Raw genomic sequence first — 27,410 nt, forward strand, 5'->3', positions numbered from 1 at the left:
AGAAGGTGTGAGCAGGCATGTGAGAGGTGTGAGGAGGTGAGAGGAGGTGAGAAGGTGTGGGGAGATGTAAAGAGGTGTGCGAGGTGTGAGGAGGAGTGTGGAGATGTGAGGAGGTGTGAGAAGGTGTGTGGAGGTGTGGGAGGTGGGGAGATGTGAGAAGGTGAGAAGGTGTGAGGAGGTGTGAGAAGGTGTGAGCAGGCGTGTGAGAGGTGTGAGGAGGTTTGAGAAGGTGTGAGGAGGTGTGAGAAGGTGTGAGGAGGTGTGGGAAGGTATGTGCAGGTGTGAGAAGGTGTGAGGAGGTGTGAGAAGGTGTGTGGAGGTGTGTAGAGGTGTGAGGAGGGGTGAGAAGGTGTGTGGAGGTGTGAGAAGGTGTGTAGAGGTGTGAGGAGGGGTGAGAAGGTGTGTGGAGGTGTAAGAAGGTGTGAGGAGGTGTGGGGATGTGTGTGGAGGTGTGTGGATGTGTGAGAAGGTGTAAGGAGGTGTGTGGAGGTGTGAGGAGGTGAGAAGGTGTGGGGAGATGTAAAGAGGTGTGGGAGGTGTGAGGAGGAGTGTGGAGATGTGAGGAGGTGTGAGAAGGTGTGTGGAGGTGTGGGAAGTGGGGAGATGTGAGAAGGTGTGAGGAGGTGTGAGGAGGTGTGAGGAGGTTTGAGAAGGTGTGAGGAGGTGTGAGAAAGTGTGAGGAGGTGTGAGAAGGTTTTTGCAGGTGTGAGAAGGTGTGAGAAGGTGTGAGAAGGTGTGAGGAGGAGTGAGAAGGTGTGTGGAGGTGTGAGAAGGTGTGTTGAGGTGTGAGAAGGTGTGTGGAGGTGTGAGAAAGTGTGAGGAGATGTGAGGAGGTGTGAGGAGGTTTGAGGAGGTGTGAGGAGGTTTGAGAAGGTGTGAGAAGGTGTGAGGAGGTGTGAGAAGGTATGTGCAGGTGTGAGAAGGTGTGAGGAGGTGTGAGAAGGTGTGTGGAGGTGTGAGAAGGTGTGTTGAGGTGTGAGAAGGTGTGTGGAGGTGTGAGAAAGTGTGAGGAGATGTGAGGAGGTGTGAGAAGGTGTGTGGAGGTGTGTGGAGGTGTGAGAAGGTGTGTAGAGGTGTGAGAAGGGGTGAGAAGGTGTGTGGAGGTGTGTGGAGGTGTGAGAAAGTGTGAGGAAGTGAGAGGAGGTGAGAAGGTGTGGGGAGATGTAAAGAGGTGTGGGAGGTGTGAGTAGGAGTGTGGAGATGTGAGGAGGTATGAGAAGGTGTGTGGAGGTGTGGGAAGTGGGGAGATGTGAGGAGGTGTGAGAAGGTGTGAGCAGGCGTGTGAGAGGTGTGAGGAGGTTTGAGAAGGTGTGAGGAGGTGTGAGAAGGTGTGAGAAGGTGTGAGGAGGTGTAAGAAGGTATGTGCAGGTGTGAGAAGGTGTGAGGAGGTGTGAGAAGGTGTGAGGAGGTGTGAGAAGGTGTGTTGAGGTTTGAGAAGGTGTGTGGAGGTGTGAGAAAGTGTGAGGAGATGTGAGGAGGTGTGAGGAGGTGTGTGGAGGTGTGAGAAGGTGTGAGAAAGTGTGTGAAGGTGTGAGAAGGTGTGAGGAGGTTTGAGGAGGTGTGAGGAGGTTTGAGAAGTTGTGAGAAGGTGTATGGAAGTGTGAGGAGGTGTGAGAAGGTGTGAGGAGGTGTGAGAAGATTTAAGGAGGTGTGAGAAGGTGTGTGGAGGTGTGTAGAGGTGTGAGGAGGGGTGAGAAGGTGTGTGGAGGTGTGAGAAGGTGTGTGGAGGTGTGTGGAGGTGTGAGAAAGTGTGAGGAGGTGAGAGGAGGTGAGAAGGTGTGGGGAGATGTAAAGAGGTGTGGGAGGTGTGAGTAGGAGTGTGGAGATGTGAGGAGGTTTGAGAAGGTGTGTGGAGGTGTGGGAAGTGGGGAGATGTGAGGAGGTGTGAGAAGGTGTGAGCAGGCGTGTGAGAGGTGTGAGGAGGTTTGAGAAGGTGTGAGGAGGTGTGAGAAGGTGTGAGAAGGTGTGAGGAGGTGTAAGAAGGTATGTGCAGGTGTGAGAAGGTGTGAGGAGGTGTGAGAAGGTGTGAGGAGGTGTGAGAAGGTGTGTTGAGGTTTGAGAAGGTGTGTGGAGGTGTGAGAAAGTGTGAGGAGATGTGAGGAGGTGTGAGGAGGTGTGTGGAGGTGTGAGAAGGTGTGAGAAAGTGTGTGAAGGTGTGAGAAGGTGTGAGGAGGTTTGAGGAGGTGTGAGGAGGTTTGAGAAGTTGTGAGAAGGTGTATGGAAGTGTGAGGAGGTGTGAGAAGGTGTGAGGAGGTGTGAGAAGATTTAAGGAGGTGTGAGAAGGTGTGTGGAGGTGTGTAGAGGTGTGAGGAGGGGTAAGAAGGTGTGTGGAGGTGTGAGAAGGTGTGTGGAGGTGTGTGGAGGTGTGAGAAAGTGTGAGGAGGAGTGAGAAGGTGTCTGGAGGTGTGAGAAGATTTAAGGAGGTGTGAGAAGGTGTGTGGAGGTGTGTAGAGGTGTGGGAGGTGTGAGAAGGTGTGTAGAGGTGTGAGGAGGGGTGAGAAGGTGTGTGGAGGTGTAAGAAGGTGTGAGGAGGTGTGGGGATGTGTGTGGAGGTGTGTGGATGTGTGAGAAGGTGTAAGGAGGTGTGTGGAGGTGTGAGGAGGTGAGAAGGTGTGGGGAGATGTAAAGAGGTGTGGGAGGTGTGAGGAGGTGTGTGGAGGGGTGAGCAGGCGTGTGAGAGGTGTGAGGAGGTGAGAAGGTGTGGGGAGATGTAAAGAGGTGTGGGAGGTGTGAGGAGGAGTGTGGAGATGTGAGGAGGTGTGAGAAGGTGTGTGGAGGTGTGGGAAGTGGGGAGATGTGAGAAGGTGTGAGGAGGTGTGAGGAGGTGTGAGGAGGTTTGAGAAGGTGTGAGGAGGTGTGAGAAAGTGTGAGGAGGTGTGAGAAGGTTTTTGCAGGTGTGAGAAGGTGTGAGGAGGTGTGAGAAGGTGTGAGGAGGAGTGAGAAGGTGTGTGGAGGTGTGAGAAGGTGTGTTGAGGTGTGAGAAGGTGTGTGGAGGTGTGAGAAAGTGTGAGGAGATGTGAGGAGGTGTGAGGAGGTTTGAGGAGGTGTGAGGAGGTTTGAGAAGGTGTGAGAAGGTGTGAGGAGGTGTGAGAAGGTATGTGCAGGTGTGAGAAGGTGTGAGGAGGTGTGAGAAGGTGTGTGGAGGTGTGAGAAGGTGTGTTGAGGTGTGAGAAGGTGTGTGGAGGTGTGAGAAAGTGTGAGGAGATGTGAGGAGGTGTGAGAAGGTGTGTGGAGGTGTGTGGAGGTGTGAGAAGGTGTGTAGAGGTGTGAGAAGGGGTGAGAAGGTGTGTGGAGGTGTGTGGAGGTGTGAGAAAGTGTGAGGAGGTGAGAGGAGATGAGAAGGTGTGGGGAGATGTAAAGAGGTGTGGGAGGTGTGAGTAGGAGTGTGGAGATGTGAGGAGGTTTGAGAAGGTGTGTGGAGGTGTGGGAAGTGGGGAGATGTGAGGAGGTGTGAGAAGGTGTGAGCAGGCGTGTGAGAGGTGTGAGGAGGTTTAAGAAGGTGTGAGGAGGTGTGAGAAGGTGTGAGAAGGTGTGAGGAGGTGTAAGAAGGTATGTGCAGGTGTGAGAAGGTGTGAGGAGGTGTGAGAAGGTGTGAGGAGGTGTGAGAAGGTGTGTTGAGGTTTGAGAAGGTGTGTGGAGGTGTGAGAAAGTGTGAGGAGATGTGAGGAGGTGTGAGGAGGTGTGTGGAGGTGTGAGAAAGTGTGTGAAGGTGTGAGAAGGTGTGAGGAGGTTTGAGGAGGTGTGAGGAGGTTTGAGAAGTTGTGAGAAGGTGTATGGAAGTGTGAGGAGGTGTGAGAAGGTGTGAGGAGGTGTGAGAAGATTTAAGGAGGTGTGAGAAGGTGTGTGGAGGTGTGTAGAGGTGTGAGGAGGGGTGAGAAGGTGTGTGGAGGTGTGAGAAGGTGTGTGGAGGTGTGTGGAGGTGTGAGAAAGTGTGAGGAGGTGAGAGGAGGTGAGAAGGTGTGGGGAGATGTAAAGAGGTGTGGGAGGTGTGAGTAGGAGTGTGGAGATGTGAGGAGGTTTGAGAAGGTGTGTGGAGGTGTGGGAAGTGGGGAGATGTGAGGAGGTGTGAGAAGGTGTGAGCAGGTGTGTGAGAGGTGTGAGGAGGTTTGAGAAGGTGTGAGGAGGTGTGAGAAGGTGTGAGGAGGTGTAAGAAGGTATGTGCAGGTGTGAGAAGGTGTGAGGAGGTGTGAGAAGGTGTGAGGAGGTGTGAGAAGGTGTGTTGAGGTTTGAGAAGGTATGTGGAGGTGTGAGAAAGTGTGAGGAGATGTGAGGAGGTGTGAGGAGGTGTGTGGAGGTGTGAGAAAGTGTGTGAAGGTGTGAGAAGGTGTGAGGAGGTTTGAGGAGGTGTGAGGAGGTTTGAGAAGTTGTGAGAAGGTGTATGGAAGTGTGAGGAGGTGTGAGAAGGTGTGAGGAGGTGTGAGAAGATTTAAGGAGGTGTGAGAAGGTGTGTGGAGGTGTGTAGAGGTGTGAGGAGGGGTGAGAAGGTGTGTGGAGGTGTGAGAAGGTGTGTGGAGGTGTGTGGAGGTGTGAGAAAGTGTGAGGAGGAGTGAGAAGGTGTGTGGAGGTGTGAGAAGGTGTGTTGAGGTGTAAGGAGGTGTGAGGAGGTTTGAGGAGGTGTGAGAAGGTGTGTGGAGGTGTGAGAAGGTGTGAGGAGGTTTGAGAAGGTGTGAGGAGGTATGAGGAGGTGTGTGGAGGTGTGAGAAGGTGTGTGGAGGTGTGTGGAGGTGTGAGAAGGTGTGAGGAGGTGTGAGGAGGTGTAAGGAGGTGTGAGAAGGTCTGAGGAGGTGTGTGGAGGTGTGAGGAGGTGTGAGGAGGTGTGAGAAGGTGTGAGGAGGTTTGAGAAGGTGTGAGAAGGTGTGTGGAGGTGTGAGGAGGTTTGAGAAGGTGTGAGGAGGTGTCTGAAGGTGTGAGGAGGTCTGAGAAGGTGTATGGAGGTGTGTGGAGGTGTGAGAATGGGTGGGGAGATGTAATTTGTCCTGCAGTGCTTCTGTGTTCCTGACCTTGGCCCACGTTAGTGTCATTAATTAAAACCCAGCGCTGATGAGTGATGGATAGTTCTTCCTTGTTTGTTGCAGATGCAATGGGGCATTTTCCTGTCTCTCTCCCTCTCTCTCTCTCTCACCCTCTCTCTCTCTCCCTCTCTCTCACCCTCTCTCTCTCTCCCTCTCTCTCACCCTCTCACCCTCTTGCTCCAAATCTCCCTCTCTCTCTCACTCTTTTTCTCTCACCTCCCTCCCCCTTTCTCTCTGGTTATTGTCACTTCAGCATTAAAAGTCTTTAAGAAACCAGGAACAGGTGCCACGTCATAAAACCCCCCCCCCCCCCCCCCACACACACACACCTCAAACACACACACCACACACACACACACACAAACACACACACACACACACACACACACACACATACACACACACACGCACACACATACACACACACACACATATATGCATACACACACACACACACCCACACACACACCTCATAGACACACACCTCAAACACACACCTCACACACATATATGCACACACACACACACACCTCAAACACACACACACATACACACACCTCACACACACACACATCTCATACACACACACACCTCACACACACACACACACACACACACACACATATGCATACACACACACACACCCACACACACACACCTCACACACACACACATATGCATACACACACACACACACCTCAAACACACACACACACCCCTCAAACACACACACACACAAACACACTCTCTTTCTCTAAGGGTGTGTGTGTGTGTAAGGGTGTGAGTGTGTAAGGGTGTGAGTGTTTAAGGGTGTGAGTGTGTAAGGGTGTGAGTGTGTAAGGGTGCAGGTGTGTAGAGGGACGTGTAAGAAGCTCCCAGACAGACGTCGTGGGGACCTGCGTGCCTTAATGGAGACACAAGCTTGTGTCTCCCCTCCGCCTCTGCTCACATCATATTTGAACAGGGCCAATATTTAATGTGCAGATTAGCGCTGCTCTCACTGTGAAGACTGAAGCCTCTAAGATGTCTGAACATTGGTAGCCACGCAGAGCCCAGTCTACACCCCATACACCCAGCTCTCAGCCAATCACACGCAGCGGATGAGGAACGGGTGGAGAGACACGTGGAGGGTGGGGGGAGGCAGAGACAGAGAGAGACAGAGAAAGAGAGACAGAGAGAGAGACAGAGAGGGGGAGAGGGAGACAGACAGAGAGAGAAGGAGAGGGAGAGAGAGAGAGAAAAGGAGGGGGAGTGGGAGATGGAGACAGAGAGAAAGCCAGGAAGAGAGAGACAGAGAGAGAGGGAGGGGAGAGAGTGGGGGATGGAGAGAGAGAAAAGAAGGGACAGTGTCTACAGGAGAAGAGGACAGATATTACTCTTTCAGCAGGGGAACGGACAGGCGTACACGGTGTCATATCTTGGCAGATGTCGTTTCATCTCTCGAAATGGCACAATATCATTACAGTCCTCTCTCTCTCTTTCTTTCTCTCTCTCTATCAATCTCTTGCTCGGTCTGTCTATCAATATCTCTTCACACCCACATCAACCTTTATTCCAATCTCAGTGCTGGTCTCTTCTACCCCATCTTTGAGTGTATGTGTCTCTCTCTCCCTCTGTCTCTCTCTCCCTCTGTCTGTCTCTCCCTCCATCTCTCCTCTCTCCCTCCTCTGCTGTGCTCTCTCGCTCCCTCACGTGTGCGCATGCTCACACAGAGCCCTGCTGCTGCTGATGTATGTGTGTGGAGGGTGTGAGGTCAGGATGCCTGAAAGAGGAACGTCAGTCTGGGGCTATCACTCCACTCCTGCCTGACACGCTGATGGATGAGCTACAAACAGGTCAATCCATCAGAGAGAGAGAGGGAGAGAGAGGAGAGTGGGGGAGAGATAGAGGGAGGGAGAGAGAGGGGGAGAGGGAGAGAGAGAGAGGGAGTGGGAGACAGAGAGAGAGGGAGAGAGAGAGAGAAAGAGAAAGTTAGGGAGTGGGAGGGAGATAGAGAGAGAGGGAGATAGAGAGAGTGGGAGAGAGAGGGAGGGAGAGAGAGAGAGAGAGAGGGAGATAGAGAGAGAGGGAGATAGAGAGAGAGGGAGACAGGGGGAGAGGGAGAGAGATAGAGAGAGGGAGAGAGAGAGATAGAGAGAGGGCAGGAGAGAGACAGAGAGAAAGGGAGAGGGAGAGAGAGAGGGAGAGAGATAGATAGATAGACAGGGAGAGAGAGAGAAAGAATTGAGGTCCCAGTCTTGTCTATATGCTGCTGATAATAATCAGGTCTTTTTATTTCATAATGAAGTTTTGCCAGTTTTATCACTGGACATTTTACCCGCTTCGACCCGTAATGCGCGAGCTTAGCGCACAGAACGCGCTTAATAAAACACGTTTCCAAACGGGCGAGATCATCGTCTCAACTGGAGCAGGAGGATATAGAAATATAATATAAGAATATAAGTGACCGCTTGGCGGCGCTGTTGGTTACAGAACTCGGGCAGGGGAGGTTGAGATTGGGCGCGTGTGTTTAATGAGAGTTGGGTCTCCGCTGTGCCGGACCCACACAAACAGAAACACACAAAACTAAAGAAGTAGAGTTCATAGTTTAGTTTATACGTTTTGGTTTGGCAAACATAATAAAGTAATAAATAAAATGAAATTAAAGTAAATAAATCAAATAGCTACTGTTAAACACAGAACATGTCACCTCTGCCGATCTGGGAGACCGTAAATGTAATGTCACCGATACCCTGTGATCCGGGGACAGGCGGACACCGCGGTGTCCTGAACCCGTTCCGAGTGTGTCCGCTGGAGGGCGGATGGAGTCCAGCAGATACACACGGGCCAACGGAACCGCTGCGACACAAACACCGAGTGAGGGGGGAGACTTGTTAACCATACACCGGCAGCTTAACACAGCAGAAGCGACGGTACCGAGACTCACCGGGGCAACATCAACGAGCAGATACGAGACAGAAGATCCATTATAAAACCTCCGTGTTTTAACGCGTCCTACAACTTGAAACGTCTAACAGAGTCATGCAGCGAGACAGGAGAGAAAGAGAGAGATACAGTCTTGAGCAGAGAGACACCATCTGTATCTTGTGTTTCATATTCAGGTGGTCTGCAAACACTGGCAGCGTCTCCGTGTTTCTGGACGGACCTGTGCTAAAGCCCGAATTCCTCCGTACTCTCGCGCTCCCGGTGCAGACAACCGGCTTGCGTGCTCGTGCTCTGCATACTAAGAGCCGAGCCACACCACCCATCTCACGTGCGTCAAGCCCTAAATGCGCTCGTGACTATGTTTAAACGCGTCTGCAAATAAATGTCCTGTTTAAATCTAGCAGTGTGGCCCGTGTCCCCTGCGTTTGGAAACGTTTGGACTGGAATTTTGCCATTGAAGTCCACGTTTGGTGTCACAACAAGGCAAAGCCACACCAAACGAGATCCACAGCTTTTTATTGCTGATATCCGCCTTGAAAGCGATTGTTTGACTTTATTCGTAAAACATGTAAATTAGTGACCATTCTGCGTCCTGCGCGGGCAGACGCGTAGTGGGGATGAAGGGGGCGGGCCGAAGGGCTGTGAGTGGCGTGCCGCCTGGCCAATGAGATGGCGCATTGCTGCGAGACCGAGCCCCCCCATTGGATGCTGGCGGCGGGGATCTGCGCAAAAGAAGCACGAGCGCTCACTGGCCGTGCAGAAGTGGATGAGGAGGCAGCGCTGGGTCTCGTGCAGCTCGCGCACAGGGAGGAGTGAGCAGACGGCACCGCTCGGGTCCAAAGTTTCGCTTCAGGATTGCATGTTTTGTCTGTGGGGAGTTTATGAGGCCACTCGCCGGATCGAGGGATGTTGTACCGGGTCTCGGCACGGTTTTAACGGATATGTGGATCTGACGGGTCGGCAATGTTCCCCTGGGCTGCGCGGACCACCGAACCCCGGTGTCGCTGAAGAGCGGCGGATCTAATGGCTGTTGCGCTCGCGCCCACGGCGACATGCTCCCGGCGTCATCACAGGACATTCGTCGTAGTTGTGGGAAGTAACGAGCGCGTTTTTTCGCGGACGCAAACGATGGGCAGACCCAGATCCGGAGAACCGGGTCGCGTCTAAGAGGGAGGGAGAGAGGAGAGAGGAGGATACACACACAGCGCACTTGTTGTTTGGAGATGATTTTGTTATTTCTCCTGTTCTCGGTTGTGGATGGAGGGCTATCGCAGTTGCACTACTCGGTACCGGAGGGAACAGGAACGCGGGACGATTGTGGGGAATATCGCCGAGGATTTGGGTCTGGACATAACCAAACTTTCCGCGCGCCGTTTCCAGACGGTGCCGAGTTCACGGACACCGTATCTGGAGGTGAATTTGGAAACCGGGGCGCTCGTGGTGAACGAGCGCGTGGACCGGGAGGAGATATGTCGACAGACCGTCCCGTGTCTCCTTCATCTCGAGGTGTTTTTGGAAAACCCGCTCGAGCTTTTCCGCGTGGAGATCGAGGTGCTGGATATTAACGACAATCCTCCCAGTTTCCCGGAGACCGACATCACCGTGGAAATCACCGAGAGTGCCACACCGAGCACGCGCTTCCCGGTGGAGAACGCCTTCGACCCGGACGTCGGAACCAACGCGCTGAGCACGTACGCCATCACCAACAACAACTACTTTTACCTGGACGTGCAGACACAGGGCGACGGGAACAAGTTCGCGGAGCTGGTTCTGGAGAAACCATTGGACCGCGAGCAGCAGGCGGTGCACAGGTACGTGCTCACCGCCGTGGACGGGGGGCAGCCGCAGAGGACCGGAACCGCTCTGCTCGTGGTTAAAGTGTTGGACTCCAACGACAACGCGCCGGTGTTCGACCAGTCCGTTTATTCCGTCAACCTGCGCGAGAACTCCCCGGTGGGCACGTTGGTCATACAGCTGAACGCCACGGACATGGACGAGGGCCACAACGGCGAGATCGTGTACGCGCTGAGCAGCCACAACCCGCCGCGCGTCCGGGACCTCTTCAACATCGACGCGCGCACCGGGCGGATCGAAGTCACCGGAGAAGTTGATTACGAGGAGAGCAGCACGCACCAGATTTACGTGCAGGCGAAGGACATGGGGCCCAACGCCGTGCCCGCGCACTGCAAAGTTCTCGTCAAACTACTGGACGTGAACGACAACACGCCTGACATCAGTTTCAGCACCGTGACCGAGTCGGTGAGCGAGAGCGCGGCCCCGGGCACGGTGATCGCCATGCTGAGTCTGTCTGATCGCGACTCCGGTGAGAACGCGCAGATGACCGGCGAGCTGCTCGGTGACGTGCCGTTCAAGCTCAGATCGTCCTTTAAGAACTACTACACCATCGTGACGGACGGCCCGCTGGACCGCGAGAGCGCAGAATACTACACGCTCACGGTGGTGGCGAAAGACACCGGGCCGCCGTCACTCGCGGCCAGCAAGTCCATCAAAGTGCACGTGTCCGACGAGAACGACAACGCGCCCCGCTTCACGCAGGCGGTGTACGAGGTGTACGTGACCGAGAACAACGTGCCGGGAGCTTACATCTACGCCGTCAGCGCCCTGGACCCGGACACGGGACCGAACGCATATGTGACTTACTCCATATTGGAGTGCGAGATTCAGGGCATGTCCGTTTTAACGTACGTTTCCGTGAACTCCGAGAACGGGTATCTTTACGCACTGCGCTCCTTTGATTACGAGCAGATGAAAGAATTCACGTTCATGGTTCAAGCGAAAGATTCCGGGAGCCCAGAGCTTATTACAAACGCCACGGTTAACGTCATTATAGTGGATCAGAACGATAATGCCCCCAATATAATTGCCCCGTTGGGCAAAAACGGCACTGCAAGGGAACATTTGCCCCGGTCGGCGGAGCCTGGATATCTGGTAACTCGCGTTGTCGCCACAGACGCGGATGACGGAGAAAATGCCCGTTTGTCCTACAGCATCATGCGGGGGAACGAGCTCGGGGTGTTCCGTATGGACTGGAGAACCGGAGAGCTGCGGACCGCGCGCCGGGTGTCCAAAAAGCGGGACCCGCCACACCCGTACGACCTGTTGATCGAGGTGCGAGACCACGGGCAGCCCCCGCTGTCGTCCTCCGCCGGGATCAGCGTGGTGCTGGTGGACGGCGTGGTGGAGGGACGCGGCGCGGACCGCGGCTCCGTCCGGTCCAAAGAGGGCTCGCTGGACCTCACGCTCATCCTCATCATCGCGCTCGGCTCCGTCTCCTTCATCTTCCTCCTCGCCATGATCGTGCTGGCGGTGCGCTGCCAGAAAGACAAGAAGATGAACATATACACGTGCGTGTCGGGAGACTGCGGTCCGTGCTGCGGTCCGTGCTGCGGTCGCCAGGCGCGCGCGCGCAAAAAGAAGCTCAGTAAGTCGGATATCATGCTCGTGCAGAGCACGACGGTGGCCAGCAGCGCGCAGGTACCGGTGGAGGAGTCGGGCACGTTCGGCTCGCGCCATCAGAACCAGAACTACTGCTACCAGGTGTGCCTGACGCCGGAGTCCGCCAAAACCGACCTGATGTTCCTCAAACCGTGCAGTCCCTCTCGGAGCACGGAAACCGAGCACAACCCGTGCGGGGCGATCGTTACCGGTTACGCCGACCAACAGCCGGACATCATATCAAACGGGAGCATTTTATCTAGCGAGGTGAGACACGAACCGGAACCGGCCCGCTGTCTCTCTGGGCGCGTGAAATAAACAAGTGTTTATTTAGGACTCGCGCCGTGCTAACACAGGTGCATTACCTGAGTTTACTTACAGAAATAGTGTTTAAATGACTTCATGTAAGGTAAGTGTCGCGCGATAAAACCACAGACAATTGTGTTTTTTTTCAGATATTTAATTACTCAAATGTGCTTTGTGTCAAGAGCTTAATCCGCACGTCTCTGCTTTTTGTTCTGCGTCTGTCCGAAGTTCGCTAGTGACTCTGGAAGTTCATATGACCTCCCCACCCTCAGGGTGTGTGTGTGTGTGTGGGGGGGGGGGGGGGGGTTGTGTGTGTGTGGTTGGGGTTGTGTGTGTGTGTGGGTGCGTATATGTGTGTGTGGGGGGGGTTGTGTGTGTGTGGGGTTGTGTGTGGGGGGGGGTTGTGTGTGTGTGTGTGTGTGTGGGGGGGGGGGGGGGGGGGTTGTGTGTGTGTGGTTGGGGTTGTGTGTGTGTGTGGGTGCGTATATGTGTGTGTGGGGGGGGGGTGTGTGTGTGTGGGGTTGTGTGTAGGGTTGTGTGTGTGTGTATGGGGGGGTTGTGGGTGTGTGGTTAGGGTTGTGTGGGTGTGTGTGTGTGTGGGTGTGTATATGTGTGTGTGTGTGTGTGAGGGGGGGGGTTGTGGGTGTGTGGTTGGGGTTGTGTGGGTGTGTGTGTGCGTGTGTGTGCATATATGTGTGTGTGTGTGTGTGTGTACGTATATGTGTGTGTGTGTGTGTGTGTGTGTGTGTGTACACCACAGAGCAGCCGTTAGTGGGGGGGGGGGGGGGGGGGTTGTGTGTGTGTGGTTGGGGTTGTGTGTGTGTGTGGGTGCGTATATGTGTGTGTGGGGGGGGGTTGTGTGTGTGTGGGGTTGTGTGTAGGGTTGTGTGTGTGTGTATGTGGGGGTTGTGGGTGTGTGGTTAGGGTTGTGTGGGTGTGTGTGTGTGTGGGTGCGTATATGTGTGTGTGTGTGTGTGTGAGGGGGGGTTGTGGGTGTGTGGTTGGGGTTGTGTGGGTGTGTGTGTGCGTGTGTGTGCATATATGTGTGTGTGTGCGTATATGTGTGTGTGTGTGTGTGTGTGTGTACACCACAGAGCAGCCGTTAGATGTGTGAGTGGGAGATGTGGATTTGGGTGGAAATTTATTAAGTACGCAAATCATGTGGCCTCACAAGAAAGACGGAACAAAGGTTTGTCTATGGCTGAGGAGTCTAGTCGCAGTTGTGGTACGAGTCATGGGACCTGGCAATGTTTCAACGTTACACACACGTCCACTTACATTCAGGGCACTTAGCAGACGCTCTGTGGTTCTGTGCATCTGTTCATAGACTTCATCCTAGCAGATAGGTCAGAATTCAAGACTCCTTGAACCAGACTACTACTAAACTACAGGAATCTATGTCATTACCTAGTATTACCTAACCCTAACCATAACCCTAGTGTTTCAAATAAGTACAGACTTACACTTCAACAAGAATTCAAACTTGTACCTAGGAGCACAAATAACCACAGTCATGAATAAACATAAGGTGTAAAGTACCAGACAACAGCGAGTGCTGCAGTGTTAGTGCTCATTTAAACACTCAGACAGGTGAGTCTTCAGTTTGAATATACTCTGCAGTCCGAACAGACACAAAGATGTTTTAACCCTGCAGACAGGAAGATGGTCTACTCATTAAAATAGTGTTTTGAATTTAACCTCCATTATTTTATAATTACTGTATCATTATTTTCTGTTTCATTTTGTTCAGACCAAACACCAGAGAGCAGAACTCAGTTACCTGGACAGACCACGACGTGTTAACAGGTACACACACACACACACACACACACACACACACACACACACACACACACACACACACACATACACACACACACACACACACACACACACACACACACACACACATACACACACACACACACACACACACACACACACACACACACACACATACACACACACACACACACACACATAATACACACACACACACACACACACACACACACACACATACACACATACACACACACACACACACACACACACATACACACACACACACACACACACACACACACACACATACACACACACACACACACACACACACACACACACACACATACACACACAAACACACACTCACACACACACACACACACACACACACACATACACACACACACACACACACACACACACACATACACACACACACACACACACACACACACACACACACATACACACACACACACACACACACACACACACACACACATACACACACACACACACACACACACACACACACACACACACACACACACGTCGCGTTAACAGGTACACACACACACACACATGTGTCACGTTAACAGGTACACACACACACACACACATCGCGTTAACAGGTACACACACACACACACACGTCAGGTTAACAGGTACACACACATACACCATCATGTTACCAGGCAAGACATTACACACACATGGTCACACATACACGCGTACGCACACACAAACACACACATAAGCTTGATCTATGTTAAACAAAATGCCCACGTATGTTCCAGTGTGTGACGTGGTGGCGTGATGGCGTGATGACGTGATGACATGATGACGTGATGACATGATGACGTGATGAAATGATGACGTGATGGCGTTGTGACGTGATGAAATGATTACGTGGTGACGTGATGGCGTGATGACATGATGGCGTGGTGATGTGATGAAATGATGACGTGGTGACGTGATGACATGATGACGTGATGGCGTGGTGATGTGATGACGTGGTGACGTGATGACATGATGACGTGGTGACGTGATGAAATGATGACGTGATGACATGATGACGTGATGGCGTGGTGATGTGATGACATGATGACGTGATGGCGTGGTGATGTGATGACGTGATGACATGATGATGTGATTATGGATTATTCTCTTCTCGCTTTTCTGCTGATCTGTGGCAAAAGTTGAAAAGCGCCAGTGTTAAAGTCTAAAAAATGGCGTTACCGCCTTCAGACTTGCCTGGAATAAAGCACTTCAGCACATGCTCTTCCTCCTCTCCCTCCTCTTCCTCTTCTCCCTCCTCCTCTCCCTCCTCTTCCTCATCTCCCTCCTCTTCCTCATCTTCCTCCTCCTCTCCCTCCAGCTCAGCATTCCAGGAGGCGGATCTTGTCAGCTCTAAAGACAGCGGGCACGGAGACAGCGAACAGGGAGACAGTGACCACGATGCCACAAACCGGGGACACTCTGCAGGTGAGTGAGGTGTCCCCTCCAATGTCCTGCCCTGGTTTCACCTGGGACACAGACGCAGAGACACGCTCAGATGTAAAGACACGTTCAGATGTGCGGTTGAGACGACGGCGTGAGCAGAGAGGACTCTCGTGGCCAATCACAGCACGGACCACACTGCCATGGACCCGGTTAGGGTTAGGGGACCCAGCGCTGGTTCAGACCCGGATCGATTGGCGGAGCGCAGGGAATCCCACGGCTGTCACTGGGCTAACGGGATCCTACCAGTGTCCAGAATATTTCTGGTGTCTGATGGAACAGAGCACAGAAGCTAGTTTATGAGACGTGGAGGACAGACACACACACACATACATATACCATATATATATATACAGCTACTCCCACACACACACACACACACACAAATTGCTACAGTCCCACCGCAGTTAAACAGATAGCACACAACTGTTTGAAATCAGGTTGGATAATTGTGTGTAGGTGTGTGTTCAGCTTAAATTCCTGAAGTGTGTGTTTTTATTGAAGAAACTGGTTCTGCACACTGGACAGATAGTGACCTTTATCTGTTCAGCACGGTGGCATTCAGGTGACTAGACTCTGCGTTGCCAAATACCACCACTCCCAATCCCCCTCACACAACACAACACAAAGGCTTTCAACCAAGGTCTTCTAGCTAGTGTGTGTGTGTGTGTGTGTGTGCCAATGGGGAATGTTCAGAAAGATTACATTTCTGGGAAATAGGGCGAAGTACTTTGATACGGTTGAAGAAAGAAACGAAAAAAGTGTTTTTTCAAACACATCAGCACACATCACCACATACCCCTATGTAAACACACACACACACACACACACACACACACACACACACACACACACACACACACACACACACACACACACACACTATCTTTCTCAATTGAATTCTCATTCCATGTCGACATTCCTCCAGCCTTTAGCCTCTTCAGCAGGAGGGGCAGAGTGGGGGCGTGTCCTCCGTTCAGTGGTGAGGGGCGTGTCCTCTGTTCAGTGGTGAGGGGCGTGTCGTCCGTTCAGTGGTGAGGGGCGTGTCGTCCGTTCAGTGGTGAGGGGCGTGTCCTCCGTTCAGTGGTGAGGGGCGTGTCGTCCATTCAGTGGTGAGGGGCGTGTCCCCGTTCAGTGGTGAGGGGCGTGTCCCCCGTCCAGTGGTGAGGGGCGTGTCCTCTGTTCAGTGGTGAGGGGCGTGTCCCCCGTCCAGTGGTGAGGGGCGTGTCCCCGTCCAAGGGTGAGGGGCGTGTCCCCCGTCCAGTGGTGAGGGGCGTGTCTCCCGTTCAGTGGTGAAGGATGTGTCCTCCGTTCAGTGGTGAGGGGCGTGTCCCCTCCAAGGGTGAGGGGCGTGTCCCCCGTCCAGGGGTGAGGGGCGTGTCCTCCGTTCAGTGGTGAGGGGCGTGTCCCCCGTCCAGTGGTGAGGGGCGTGTGCCCCGTTCAGTGGTGAGGGGCGTGTCCCCCGTTCAGTGGTGAAGGGCGTGTCCCCCGTTCAGTGGTGAGGGGCGTGTCCCCCGTCCAGGGGTGAGGGGCGTGTCCCCCATTCAGTGGTGAGGGGCGTTTCCCCCGTTCAGTGGTGAGGGGCGTGTCCCCCATCTAGGGGTGAGGGGCGTGTCCCCTGTTCAGTGGTGAGGGGCGTGTCCCCCGTCCAGGGGTGAGGGGCGTGTCCCCTGTCCAGGGGTGAGGGGCGTGTCCCCCGTTCAGTGGTGAGGGGTGTGTCCCCCGTTCAGTGGTGAGGGGCGTGTCCCCGTCCAAGGGTGAGGGGTGTGTCCCCCGTTCAGTGGTGAGGGTTTTTCAAACACATCAGCACACATCACCACATACCCCTATGTAAACACACACACACACACACACACACACACACACACACACACACACACTATCTTTCTCAATTGAATTCTCATTCCATGTCGACATTCCTCCAGCCTTTAGCCTCTTCAGCAGGAGGGGCAGAGTGGGGGCGTGTCCTCCGTTCAGTGGTGAGGGGCGTGTCCTCTGTTCAGTGGTGAGGGGCGTGTCGTCCGTTCAGTGGTGAGGGGCGTGTCGTCCGTTCAGTGGTGAGGGGCGTGTCCTCCGTTCAGTGGTGAGGGGCGTGTCGTCCATTCAGTGGTGAGGGGCGTGTCCCCGTTCAGTGGTGAGGGGCGTGTCCCCCGTCCAGTGGTGAGGGGCGTGTCCTCTGTTCAGTGGTGAGGGGCGTGTCCCCCGTCCAGTGGTGAGGGGCGTGTCCCCGTCCAAGGGTGAGGGGCGTGTCCCCCGTCCAGTGGTGAGGGGCGTGTCTCCCGTTCAGTGGTGAAGGATGTGTCCTCCGTTCAGTGGTGAGGGGCGTGTCCCCTCCAAGGGTGAGGGGCGTGTCCCCCGTCCAGGGGTGAGGGGCGTGTCCTCCGTTCAGTGGTGAGGGGCGTGTCCCCTGTCCAGTGGTGAGGGGCGTGTGCCCCGTTCAGTGGTGAGGGGCGTGTCCCCCGTTCAGTGGTGAAGGGCGTGTCCCCCGTTCAGTGGTGAAGGGCGTGTCCCCCGTCCAGGGGTGAGGGGCGTGTCCCCCATTCAGTGGTGAGGGGCGTTTCCCCCGTTCAGTGGTGAGGGGCGTGTCCCCCATCTAGGGGTGAGGGGCGTGTCCCCTGTTCAGTGGTGAGGGGCGTGTCCCCCATCCAGGGGTGAGGGGCGTGTCCCCTGTCCAGGGGTGAGGGGCGTGTCCCCCGTTCAGTGGTGAGGGGTGTGTCCCCCGTTCAGTGGTGAGGGGCGTGTCCCCGTCCAAGGGTGAGGGGTGTGTCCCCCGTTCAGTGGTGAGGGGCGTGTCCTTCGTTCAGTGGTGAGGGATGTGTCCTCCGTTCAGTGGTGAGGGGCGTGTCCCCGTCCAGAGGTGAGGGGCGTGTCCTCCGTTCAGTGGTGAGGGGCGTGTCCCCGTCCAGAGGTGAGGGGCGTGTCCTCCGTTCAGTGGTGAGAGGCGTGTCCCCCGTTCAGTGGTGAGAGGCGTGTCCCCCGTTCAGTGGTGAGAGGCGTGTCCCCCGTTCAGTGGTGAGGGGCGTGAATCATCATCTACTCGTTTGTTAAATATTCAGAAACATGGAACACTTAAATGACCTTCACCAGCGTTTGGGGGATGATTACTGAAGACTGATACAAGACTGGTGGAGGGCTGAGGGAGAGCTCTTAGAGTCATGTTATTGTGTGTGTGTGTGTGTGTGTGTGTGTGTGTGTGTGTGTGTGTGTGTTTGTCTTTATTACATGGTGGAGGCCGCAACACGTTAGCACACTCACGCAGTGGGGACCGAAAACGTCGTGGGGACCAGTTTGCTGGTCTCCACAATGATTTCAGCCAAAATCACTCAGTTGACTCAAGAGACCATGCTGATATGGGTGGTGCAGTTTTTTTTTGGACCCCACAATATGGTAAAATGTGGGGTGTGTGTGGAAGTGTGCTAGGCTCCATGCTCACTATGTCCCTGTAGGCCGGTTGTGGTATTGCACCTCAAGCACACTTTGGGGGCGGGGATACACCTTTACACACTTGCACAACTCGTTGCACTACTGCGCATGCACGGCATTGATACAGTAAGGAAAAGGAAGTATTTAGTCAGTCACCAATTGTGCAAGTTCTCCCACTTAAAAAGATTAGAGAGGCCGGTAATTGACATAATAGGTAGACCTCAACTATGAGAGACAAAATGTGAAAAAAAATTGAGAAAATCATTTTGTCTGACGTTTAATTTATTTGCAAATAATGGTGGAAAATAAGTATTTGGCCACCTACAAACAAGCAAGATTTCTGGCTGTCACAGACCTGTAACTTCTTTTTTAAGAGGCTCCTCTTTCCCCCACTCATTACCTGTATTAATGGCACCTGTTTGAAGTCGTTAACAGTATAAAAGACACCTGCCCACAACCTCAAACAGTCACACTCCAAACTCCACTATGGTGAAGATGAAAGAGCTGTCGGAGGACACCAGAAACCGAATTGTAGACCTGCACCAGGCTGGGAAGACTGAATCTGCAATAGGCAAGCAGCTTGGTGTGAAGAAATCTACTGTGGGAGCAATAATCAGAAAATGGAAGACCTACAAGACCACTACTAATCTCCCTCGATCTGGGGCTCCACGCAAGATCTCAGCCTGTGGGGTCAAAATGATCACAAGAACGGTGAGGAAAAATCCCAGAACCACAAGGGGGGATCTAGTCAATGACCTGCAGAAAGCTGGGACCAACTTTACAAAGGCTACCATCAGCAACACACTACGACGCCAGGGACTCAGATCTTGCAGTGCCAGACGTGTCCCCCTGCTTAAGCCAGTCCATATCCAGGCACATCTGAAGTTTGCTAGAGAGCATTTGGATGTTCCAGAAGAGTATTGGGAGAATGTCATATGGTCAGATGAAACCAAAGTAGAACTATTTGGTAAAAACACAACTCGTCGTGTTTGGAGGACAGTGAATGCTGAGTTGCATCCAAAGAACACCATACCAACTGTGAAGCATGGGGGTGGCAACATCATGCTTTGGGGCTGTTTCTCTGCAAAGGGACCAGTACGACTGGTCCGTGTACATGAAAGAATGAATGGGGCCATGTATTGTGAGATTTTGGGTGCAAACCTCCTTCCATCAGCAAGGGCAATGAAGATGAAACGTGGCTGGGTCTTTCAGCATGACAATGATCCCAAGCACACTGCCAGGGCAACAAAGGAGTGGCTTCGTAAGAAACATTTCAAAGTCCTGGAGTGGCCTAGCCAGTCTCCCGATCTCAACCCCATCGAAAACCTTTGGAGGGAGTTAAAAGTCCGTGTTGCCCGCCGACAGCCCCAAAACATCACTGCTCTAGAGGAGATCTGCATGGAGGAATGGGCCAACATACCAGCAACAGTGTGTGCCAGCCTTGTGAAGACTTACAGAAAACGTTTGACCTCTGTCATTGCCAACAGAGGATATACAACAAAGTATTGAGATGAACTTTTGTTATTGACCAAATACTTATTTTCCACCATTATTTGCAAATAAATTCTTTAAAAGTCAGACAAAATGATTTTCTCAAATTTTTTTTCACATTTTGTCTCTCATATTTGAGGTCTACCTATGATGTCAATTACCAGCCTCTCTCATCTTTTTAAGTGGGAGAACTTGCACAATTGGTGACTGACTAAATACTTATTTTCCCCACTGTACATGTCACTGCTCGTCCAAAGTGAACCAAACACATTATGTAATAACTTTGTGACGGAGGAAATAATTTAAAAAATATATTGCAATTGATATAATAATTACAAACTGCATTTGAACAGTTAGTTAAATTATACGTTATCAAAGAGTACAAATAAAATACATCATATAAATATATAAAGTCAAAAATATTAAGTTATACTAGCAAGCTGATAAAACATCTTACATAAGCCTAATTTATTTTCAAGCATTATCCGTATTAAATATTAAATATTTAGCGTTTAGCGTAAACCTAAAATTGCGGCTGTATATCGCTATAAGGGGGCTGTTTTCGGAATATTGAATGAAGCAAACGAGACGCGGAAAAACCAACAACCAGTAGCAAGGTTTATCTTAATTATATGCGTTTGCTCAGAAAGATTGTGTATTCTTTGTTCTCACTTTAATTTGTGTTCATCTCAAGCAAAAGAAACCTTTTTGGAAATTATAACGTGTTGCTACCTAGTTTGGTTGACGCTGTAATACTTATGGGGCGACTGTAGTTTTCTTTGTTCTATATGTAATTGAACGAAAGAGAGCTGGAGGATTTAAGAAACTAAAATTCCCATAATCCTCTCTGTCACAGCGATTACACCATGGGGGAAAAGCTGCGTTGTGTTACGAATTCGACTCCAGCATAAGGTATTTAAACATGAAGTAAAATCCATGGATATCTCGGTCATATTCCTTTGCTAGCTAGATTGGGTTTTGTCTGCTCACGATTTAAGATTTGCGTTAATCTCGAGCATCCGTCATGTTCAGGAATTTAGAACGCGTATGCGATGCTAACGTGGTTGTAAGACCTAGTTTACTATCTTACTGTTTTGCAATGTCATGCTGTTTTATTCATATTTAGCTTTAAAGAATGAGAGACTGTGAAAGATAATTGGTTTTAAATAATGATGTTTATACCCGCGTATCGGAGAGAGTGATATAGATAAATAGCTAGCTAGCATACTAGGGGAATGTAATGTGGTTTAAAGGGGTTAAAGCCCACAGGTTGTCACGTGACGCTTAGATTGTTTATATTTCGCTTATTTCAAGCATCAGTGTTTTTAACTCTTTAGCTCAAAAACACATGTGTATAGATAGATAGATAGATAGATAGATAGAGATATAAATATATAATATGTATGTATACATATATAATATATACATATATAATATATGTGTGTGTGTGTGTGTGTGTGTGTGTGTGTATATTAGGGGTGGCCATAGATAAATTTTTTAAATCTAGATTAATTTCACTGAAATCTTGAAATTACTCTAGATTAAAATGGCTCATATGTGTGCTACCCAAGTAATGAATAAAAGTCAGTCTTTGAGATAGGGTTTCTTAATACAGAGGGTGCATTAGACCAGGGGCTCATCTCCTGTTTCCAAAATGCATCAATGACTGCTTGAGGAAGCTGTTCTACTTTGATACTTGAAGAAAAAAAATATTTGGTTAAAATGTCAATAAAATGTAGGCTACTCGTGTTCAACGGTTTATTCAGTTAAACATGAATTTGTAAGCCTACATACTGTACATTAAAAGGGTTTGATAACATGTTCATTCAGCTAAACATGAGATTTGAAATGTAAGCCAACATTTAGAACATTTAACCTGTTATATATATATATATATATATATATATATATATATATATATATATATATATATATATATATATATATATATATATATACACTGCTCAAAAAAATAAAGGGAACACTTAAACAACACAATATAACTCCAAGTTAACCACACTTCTGTGAAATCAACCTGTTCAGTTAGGAAGCAACACTGATTGTGAATCAATTTCACCTGCTGTTGTGTAAATGGAATCGACAACAGGTAGAAATGAGAGGCAATTAGCAAGACCCCCCCCTATAAAGGAGTGGTTCTGCAGGTGGGGACCACAGACCACTTCTCAGTACCTATGCTTTCTGGCTGATGTTTTGGTCACTTTTGAATGTTGGTGGTCCTTTCACACTCGTGGTAGCATGAGACGGACTCTACAACCCACACAAGTGGCTCAGGTAGTGCAGCTCATCCAGGATGGCACATCAATGCGAGCTTGGCAAGAAGGTTTGCTGTGTCTGTCAGCGTAGTGTCCAGAGGCTGGAGGCGCTACCAGGAGACAGGCCAGTACATCAGGAGACGTGGAGGAGGTCGTAGGAGGGCAACAACCCAGCAGCAGGACCGCTACCTCCGCCTTTGTGCAAGAAGGAACAGGAGGAGCACTGTCAGAGCCCTGCAAAATGACCTCCAGCAGGCCACAAATGTGCATGTGTCTGCACAAACGGTTAGAAACCGACTCCATGAGGATGGTATGAGGGCCTGACGTCCACAGATGGGGGTTGTGCTCACAGCCCAACACCGTGCAGGATGCTTGACATTTGCCAGAGAACACCAGGATTGGCAAATTCGCCACTGCCGCCTTGTGCTCTTCACAGATGAAAGCAGGTTCACACTGAACACGTGACAGACGTGACAGAGTCTGGAGACGCCGTGGAGAGTGATCTGCTGCCTGCAACATCCTTCAGCATGACCGGTTTGGCAGTGGGTCAGTAATGGTGTGGGGTGGCATTTCTTTGGAGGGCCGCACAGCCCTCCATGTGCTCACCAGAGGTAGCCTGACTGCCATTAGGTACCGAGATGAGATCCTCAGACCCCTTGTGAGACCATATGCTGGTGCGGTTGGCCCTGGGTTCCTCCTAATGCAGGACAATGCTAGACCTCATGTGGCTGGAGTGTGTCAGCAGTTCCTGCAAGATGAAGGCATTGAAGCTATGGACCTGCCTCACCTGCTTCACCTGCCTCACCTGCCTCACCTACTTCACCTGTTTCACCTGCTTCACCTGTTTCACCTGCCTCACCTGCTTCACCTGTTTCACCTACTTCACCTGTTTCACCTGCCTCACCTGTTTCACCTGCCTCACCTGTTTCACCTGCTTCACCTGTTTCACCTGCCTCACCTACTTCACCTGTTTCACCTGCTTCACCTGCTTCACCTGTTTCACCTGTTTCACCTACTTCACCTGTTTCACTTGCTTCACCTACTTCACCTGTTTCACCTACTTCACCTGTTTCACTTGCTTCACCTACTTCACCTGTTTCACCTGCTTCACCTGTTTCACCTGCCTCACCTGTTTCACCTGCCTCACCTACTTCACCTGCCTCACCTGTTTCACCTACTTCACCTGCCTCACCTGCTTCACCTGTTTCACCTACTTCACCTGCCTCACCTGTTTCACCTGCCTCACCTGTTTCACCTGCTTCACCTGTTTCACCTGCCTCACCTACTTCACCTGCCTCACCTGTTTCACCTGTTTCACCTACTTCACCTGTTTCACCTGCTTCACCTGCTTCACCTGCCTCACCTACTTCACCTGTTTCACCTGTTTCACCTACTTCACCTACTTCACCTGTTTCACCTGCTTCACCTGCCTCACCTACTTCACCTGTTTCACCTGCCTCACCTGTTTCACCTTTTAAAAAAATGTAAAAAAAAAAAATCTTTAAAAAGGTGCCATATTTTGTCAATTGTGATTTTTACACCCCAATCGAAATTTGTCTTCCGCTTTTAACCCATCTGTGCAGTTAGAAAACACACACACACACTAGTGATTACTAGGGGGCTGTGGTGCACACACACACACACACACACTAGTGATTACTAGGGGGCTGTGGTGCACACACACACACACACACACACACACACACACACACACACACACTAGTGATTACTAGGGGGCTGTGGTGCACATGTGCCCAGAGCGGTGGGCAGCCCTAGCCCGGCACCCGGGGAACAGTTGGTGTTAGGTGCCTTGATCAAGGGCACCTCAGTCATGGCCTCAGGTCTGGGAATCGAACCCACGACCCTCCGGTCACAAGTCCAGTTCCCTACCATCAGGCCATGACCTGCTTCACCTGTTTCACCTGCTTCTCTCTCTCTCTCTCTCTTACACACACACACACACACACACACCACATTCAGATCTATCATTACCTTTGTGATCTTATTCTGAAAATGTGATGAGAGCTTAAAGAGCCTCCACCCACACACCCCTACCACACACATACATCCAAAGCCCCACACGTCCACATACCTAACACGACTACGCCCCACATATCCACACATGTGTGTGTGTGTGTGGGAGGGGGTGTTTCTGTGTGTGTGTGTGTGTGTGTGTGTGTTGATTGGAGTGGTTGAGTGTGAATGAAGCTGTTAGAACGGAGCACTAAAAGCGCATTGTGAGATGTGTGTGGGACTCGAGAGAGAGTATTAAGAGAGGTGTGTGTGCTACTGGTGTAAATCACCCTCTCTCTCTCTCTCTCTCCCTCCATCTCTCTCTCTCCCTCACTCTCTCTTTCTCTCCTCCTCTCTCCCTCTCTCTCTATCTGTCTCTCCCCCCTCTCTCTCTCTCTCCCTCTCTCTCACTACTGTCCTGTAACCTGGGAAGTCGATTATCAAACAAGGAAGAAGCTCGTTGTGCATCAGACTGTTAAAATAATCATCTATATTCACACAGATGTGTGTGTGAGCTGCAGAGCATTCCTACTACATACCAGCGCTACGTGTGTGTGTGTGTGCGCGCGTGAGTGCGCGTGTGTGTGTGTGTGTGTGTGCGTGAGTGCGTGTGTGTGTGTGTGCATGCGTGAATGCGTGTGTGTGTATGTGTGTGTGCGTGAGTGTGTGTGTGCGTGTGTGTGTGTGTGAGTGCGTGTATGTGTGTGTGCGTGTGCGTGTGTGTGTGTGTGTGTGTGTGAGATCATCTCACACTGCTTCATCCGTTTGTCTCTCTGTTCATGTTGACACTGCACTACTTGACGTGAAGTATTTGAGTAATTCACTGAGGTGAAGGTGATTTATCTAGCTCTACATTTCAAAATACCCAACAACATCTTAAAGAAATTTATATGAGAATATCAACATTAATAAATATATTTAAAAAAAGCTAAATAATTTGAAGATGAAACTAAACTTTTTTTTAATTATAAACTTCCATTTTAATTCAGGAACACTAATTTATCTTCTCCAGTATGTTGACTGTCCTCAGTGTGTGTGTGTGTGTGTGTTTTGTTGTTTTGGGCAGGAGCTGATCTCTTCTCTAACTGCAGTGTGTGTGTGTGTGTGTGTGTGTGTGTAGATCTCTTCTCTAACTGCAGTGTGTGTGTGTGTGTAGATCTCTTCTCTAACTGCAGTGTGTGTGTGTGTGTGTGTGTGTGTGTGTAGATCTCTTCTCTAACTGCAGTGTGTGTGTGTGTGTGTGTGTGTGTGTGTGTGTGTAGATCTCTTCTCTAACTGCAGTGTGTGTGTGTATGTGTGTGTGTGTGTGTGTGTGTGTAGATCTCTTCTCTAACTGCAGTGTGTGTGTGTGTGTGTGTGTGTGTGTGTGTGTGTGTGTGTGTGTGTAGATCTCTTCTCTAACTGTACAGACGAGTGTAAGGCCCTGGGTCACTCTGATCGCTGTTGGATGCCCTCCTTTGTGCCTGGTGACGGTCGCCAGGGTGCCGATTACCGCAGCAACCTGCACGTGCCTGGGATGGATGCAGTGCCGGACACTGAGGTACAGGCGGGCGTAGCGGGCGTAGCGGACCAATCATTCTCCACATTCGGCAAAGACAAGTCACACCACGGCACGCTCGCACGAGCCCACCCCCCGCCCCCCTTAGCACCGCGCCCAGCGCCATACCAGCACTCCATGTGTGAGTATTCAGCCCCGCCCCCCCGCTGATGAGCGCCCGCCCCTGACACGCCCCTGGCCACGCCCCCCGGCAGCAGAGTCCCTCTCCACTGCAACGGTACGCTCTGGGTCTGCATACTCACACATCTGTCTTTGTTTTGTAATGTAAGCTACTCACGAACCCCTGTAGTTCATCTATCAAAACATGTCAGTTAATGCGGAATACATCAATAATTGTATTAATTAATAAAGAGCTTACATTAATTAATTGTATTAATTAATAAAGAGCTTTTTTGGTCTGAGATTGTGGAGTACTGTCTGCTAGTTTGTCTCCCCCTCCCCCCCGTCCTCAAATCTCCCTGCGTAACCCTCTAGTTGCGGTGTGACCTCCTCAATACTGATTGGTTAATTAAAGGAATGGAGGTGCGTGTGATTGGCCGATCCTGCCAGCGTGACAAACTCATGGTGTTGTGACTTCTCCTTCCGCTGAAATACGACATCTGCACGTAACACAGCACTGACACGTGAGCCATGAGACCACTCCCACGTGAGCCGTGAGACCGATCCCACATGAACCCTCCCACGTGAGCTGCAAGACCGCTCCCATATGAGTCGTGAGACCGATCCCACATGAACCCTCCCACGTGAGCCGTGAGACCGCTCCCACGTGAGCCGTGAGACCGCTCCCACGTGGCTCCCATGTGAGGTCTCCTGGGGGCAGTCGTGCTGCTGTTGTGAAGATGACCTTGTACTAGTGCATCAGAGCTGAAGATGTTTTAGACACTAAACTGTGCAAGGTCTCCTTAAAGACTTCTTAAAGCAGCACAAATGTGTGTGTGTTGTCAGTTTATTACCCATAAAACCCTGCAGCGAGCATCAGAATGGCATGTGTGTGTACGACCTGTTGCATGGTAACATGATGACATGCTAACAACATGTGTTTCATGGACCCAGTCTCTGTGGCACCCAGATAATATACACAGGTTGAGGGTGTGTGTGTGTGTGTGTGTGTGTGTGTGGGTATATACTGTATGTGGCACAACTCTATTTGTACTATATTCTTGATGTTGCCTTTGTGTGTGTGGTGGGGGCTGCTTGCATGTGTGTGTTTGTGTGTGTTTGTGTCAAATTTATTTATATAGCACTTTTCACAACACACGTCACAAAGCAGCTTTACAATCATATGGGTCCATGTGTGTGTGTGTGTGTGTATGTGTGTGTGTATTTGCATGACCTGCTACATTCACACACATCACACTACCCACAAGCTCCGCCCCCCCACACCTCTGCATACCTGCATAAGTCCAGCCCATTAGCCCCCGCTGTGCTGGTGCATTGTGGGTAGGTGAATTGAGCAGTGATGTGTGTGAAGGATCTGTGTTCTGCACCAGTTAAAGCCCCTCCCCCTCCCTCCCCTACCCTACCCCTCTCTATCTCACTCTCTCCCCTCTCTATCTCACTCTCTCCCCTCTCTATCTCACTCTATCCCCTCTCTATTTCACTCTCTCCCCTCTCTATCTCACTCTCTCCCCTCTCTATCTCACTCTCTCCCCTCTCTATCTCACT

General features: G+C 51.1%; 1 protein-coding gene across 1 annotated transcript; it reads left to right on the top strand.

Annotated features, from left to right (window-relative positions):
• The first annotated feature begins 8,683 nt into the window (after positions 1 to 8,683).
• On the top strand, positions 8,684 to 27,249 carry pcdh10a (protocadherin 10a). Its single transcript, XM_077012808.1, is given in 5 exon segments — positions 8,684 to 9,232; positions 9,234 to 11,660; positions 13,450 to 13,505; positions 14,866 to 14,972; positions 25,576 to 27,249. Coding segments are annotated over 5 exon segments (2,982 nt in total). The 5' UTR covers positions 8,684 to 9,160; the 3' UTR covers positions 25,896 to 27,249.
• The last annotated feature ends 161 nt before the right edge of the window (positions 27,250 to 27,410 follow it).

The sequence above is a fragment of the Brachyhypopomus gauderio genome, chromosome 1, assembly GCF_052324685.1.
Source record: "Brachyhypopomus gauderio isolate BG-103 chromosome 1, BGAUD_0.2, whole genome shotgun sequence".
Taxonomy (NCBI): domain Eukaryota; kingdom Metazoa; phylum Chordata; class Actinopteri; order Gymnotiformes; family Hypopomidae; genus Brachyhypopomus; species Brachyhypopomus gauderio.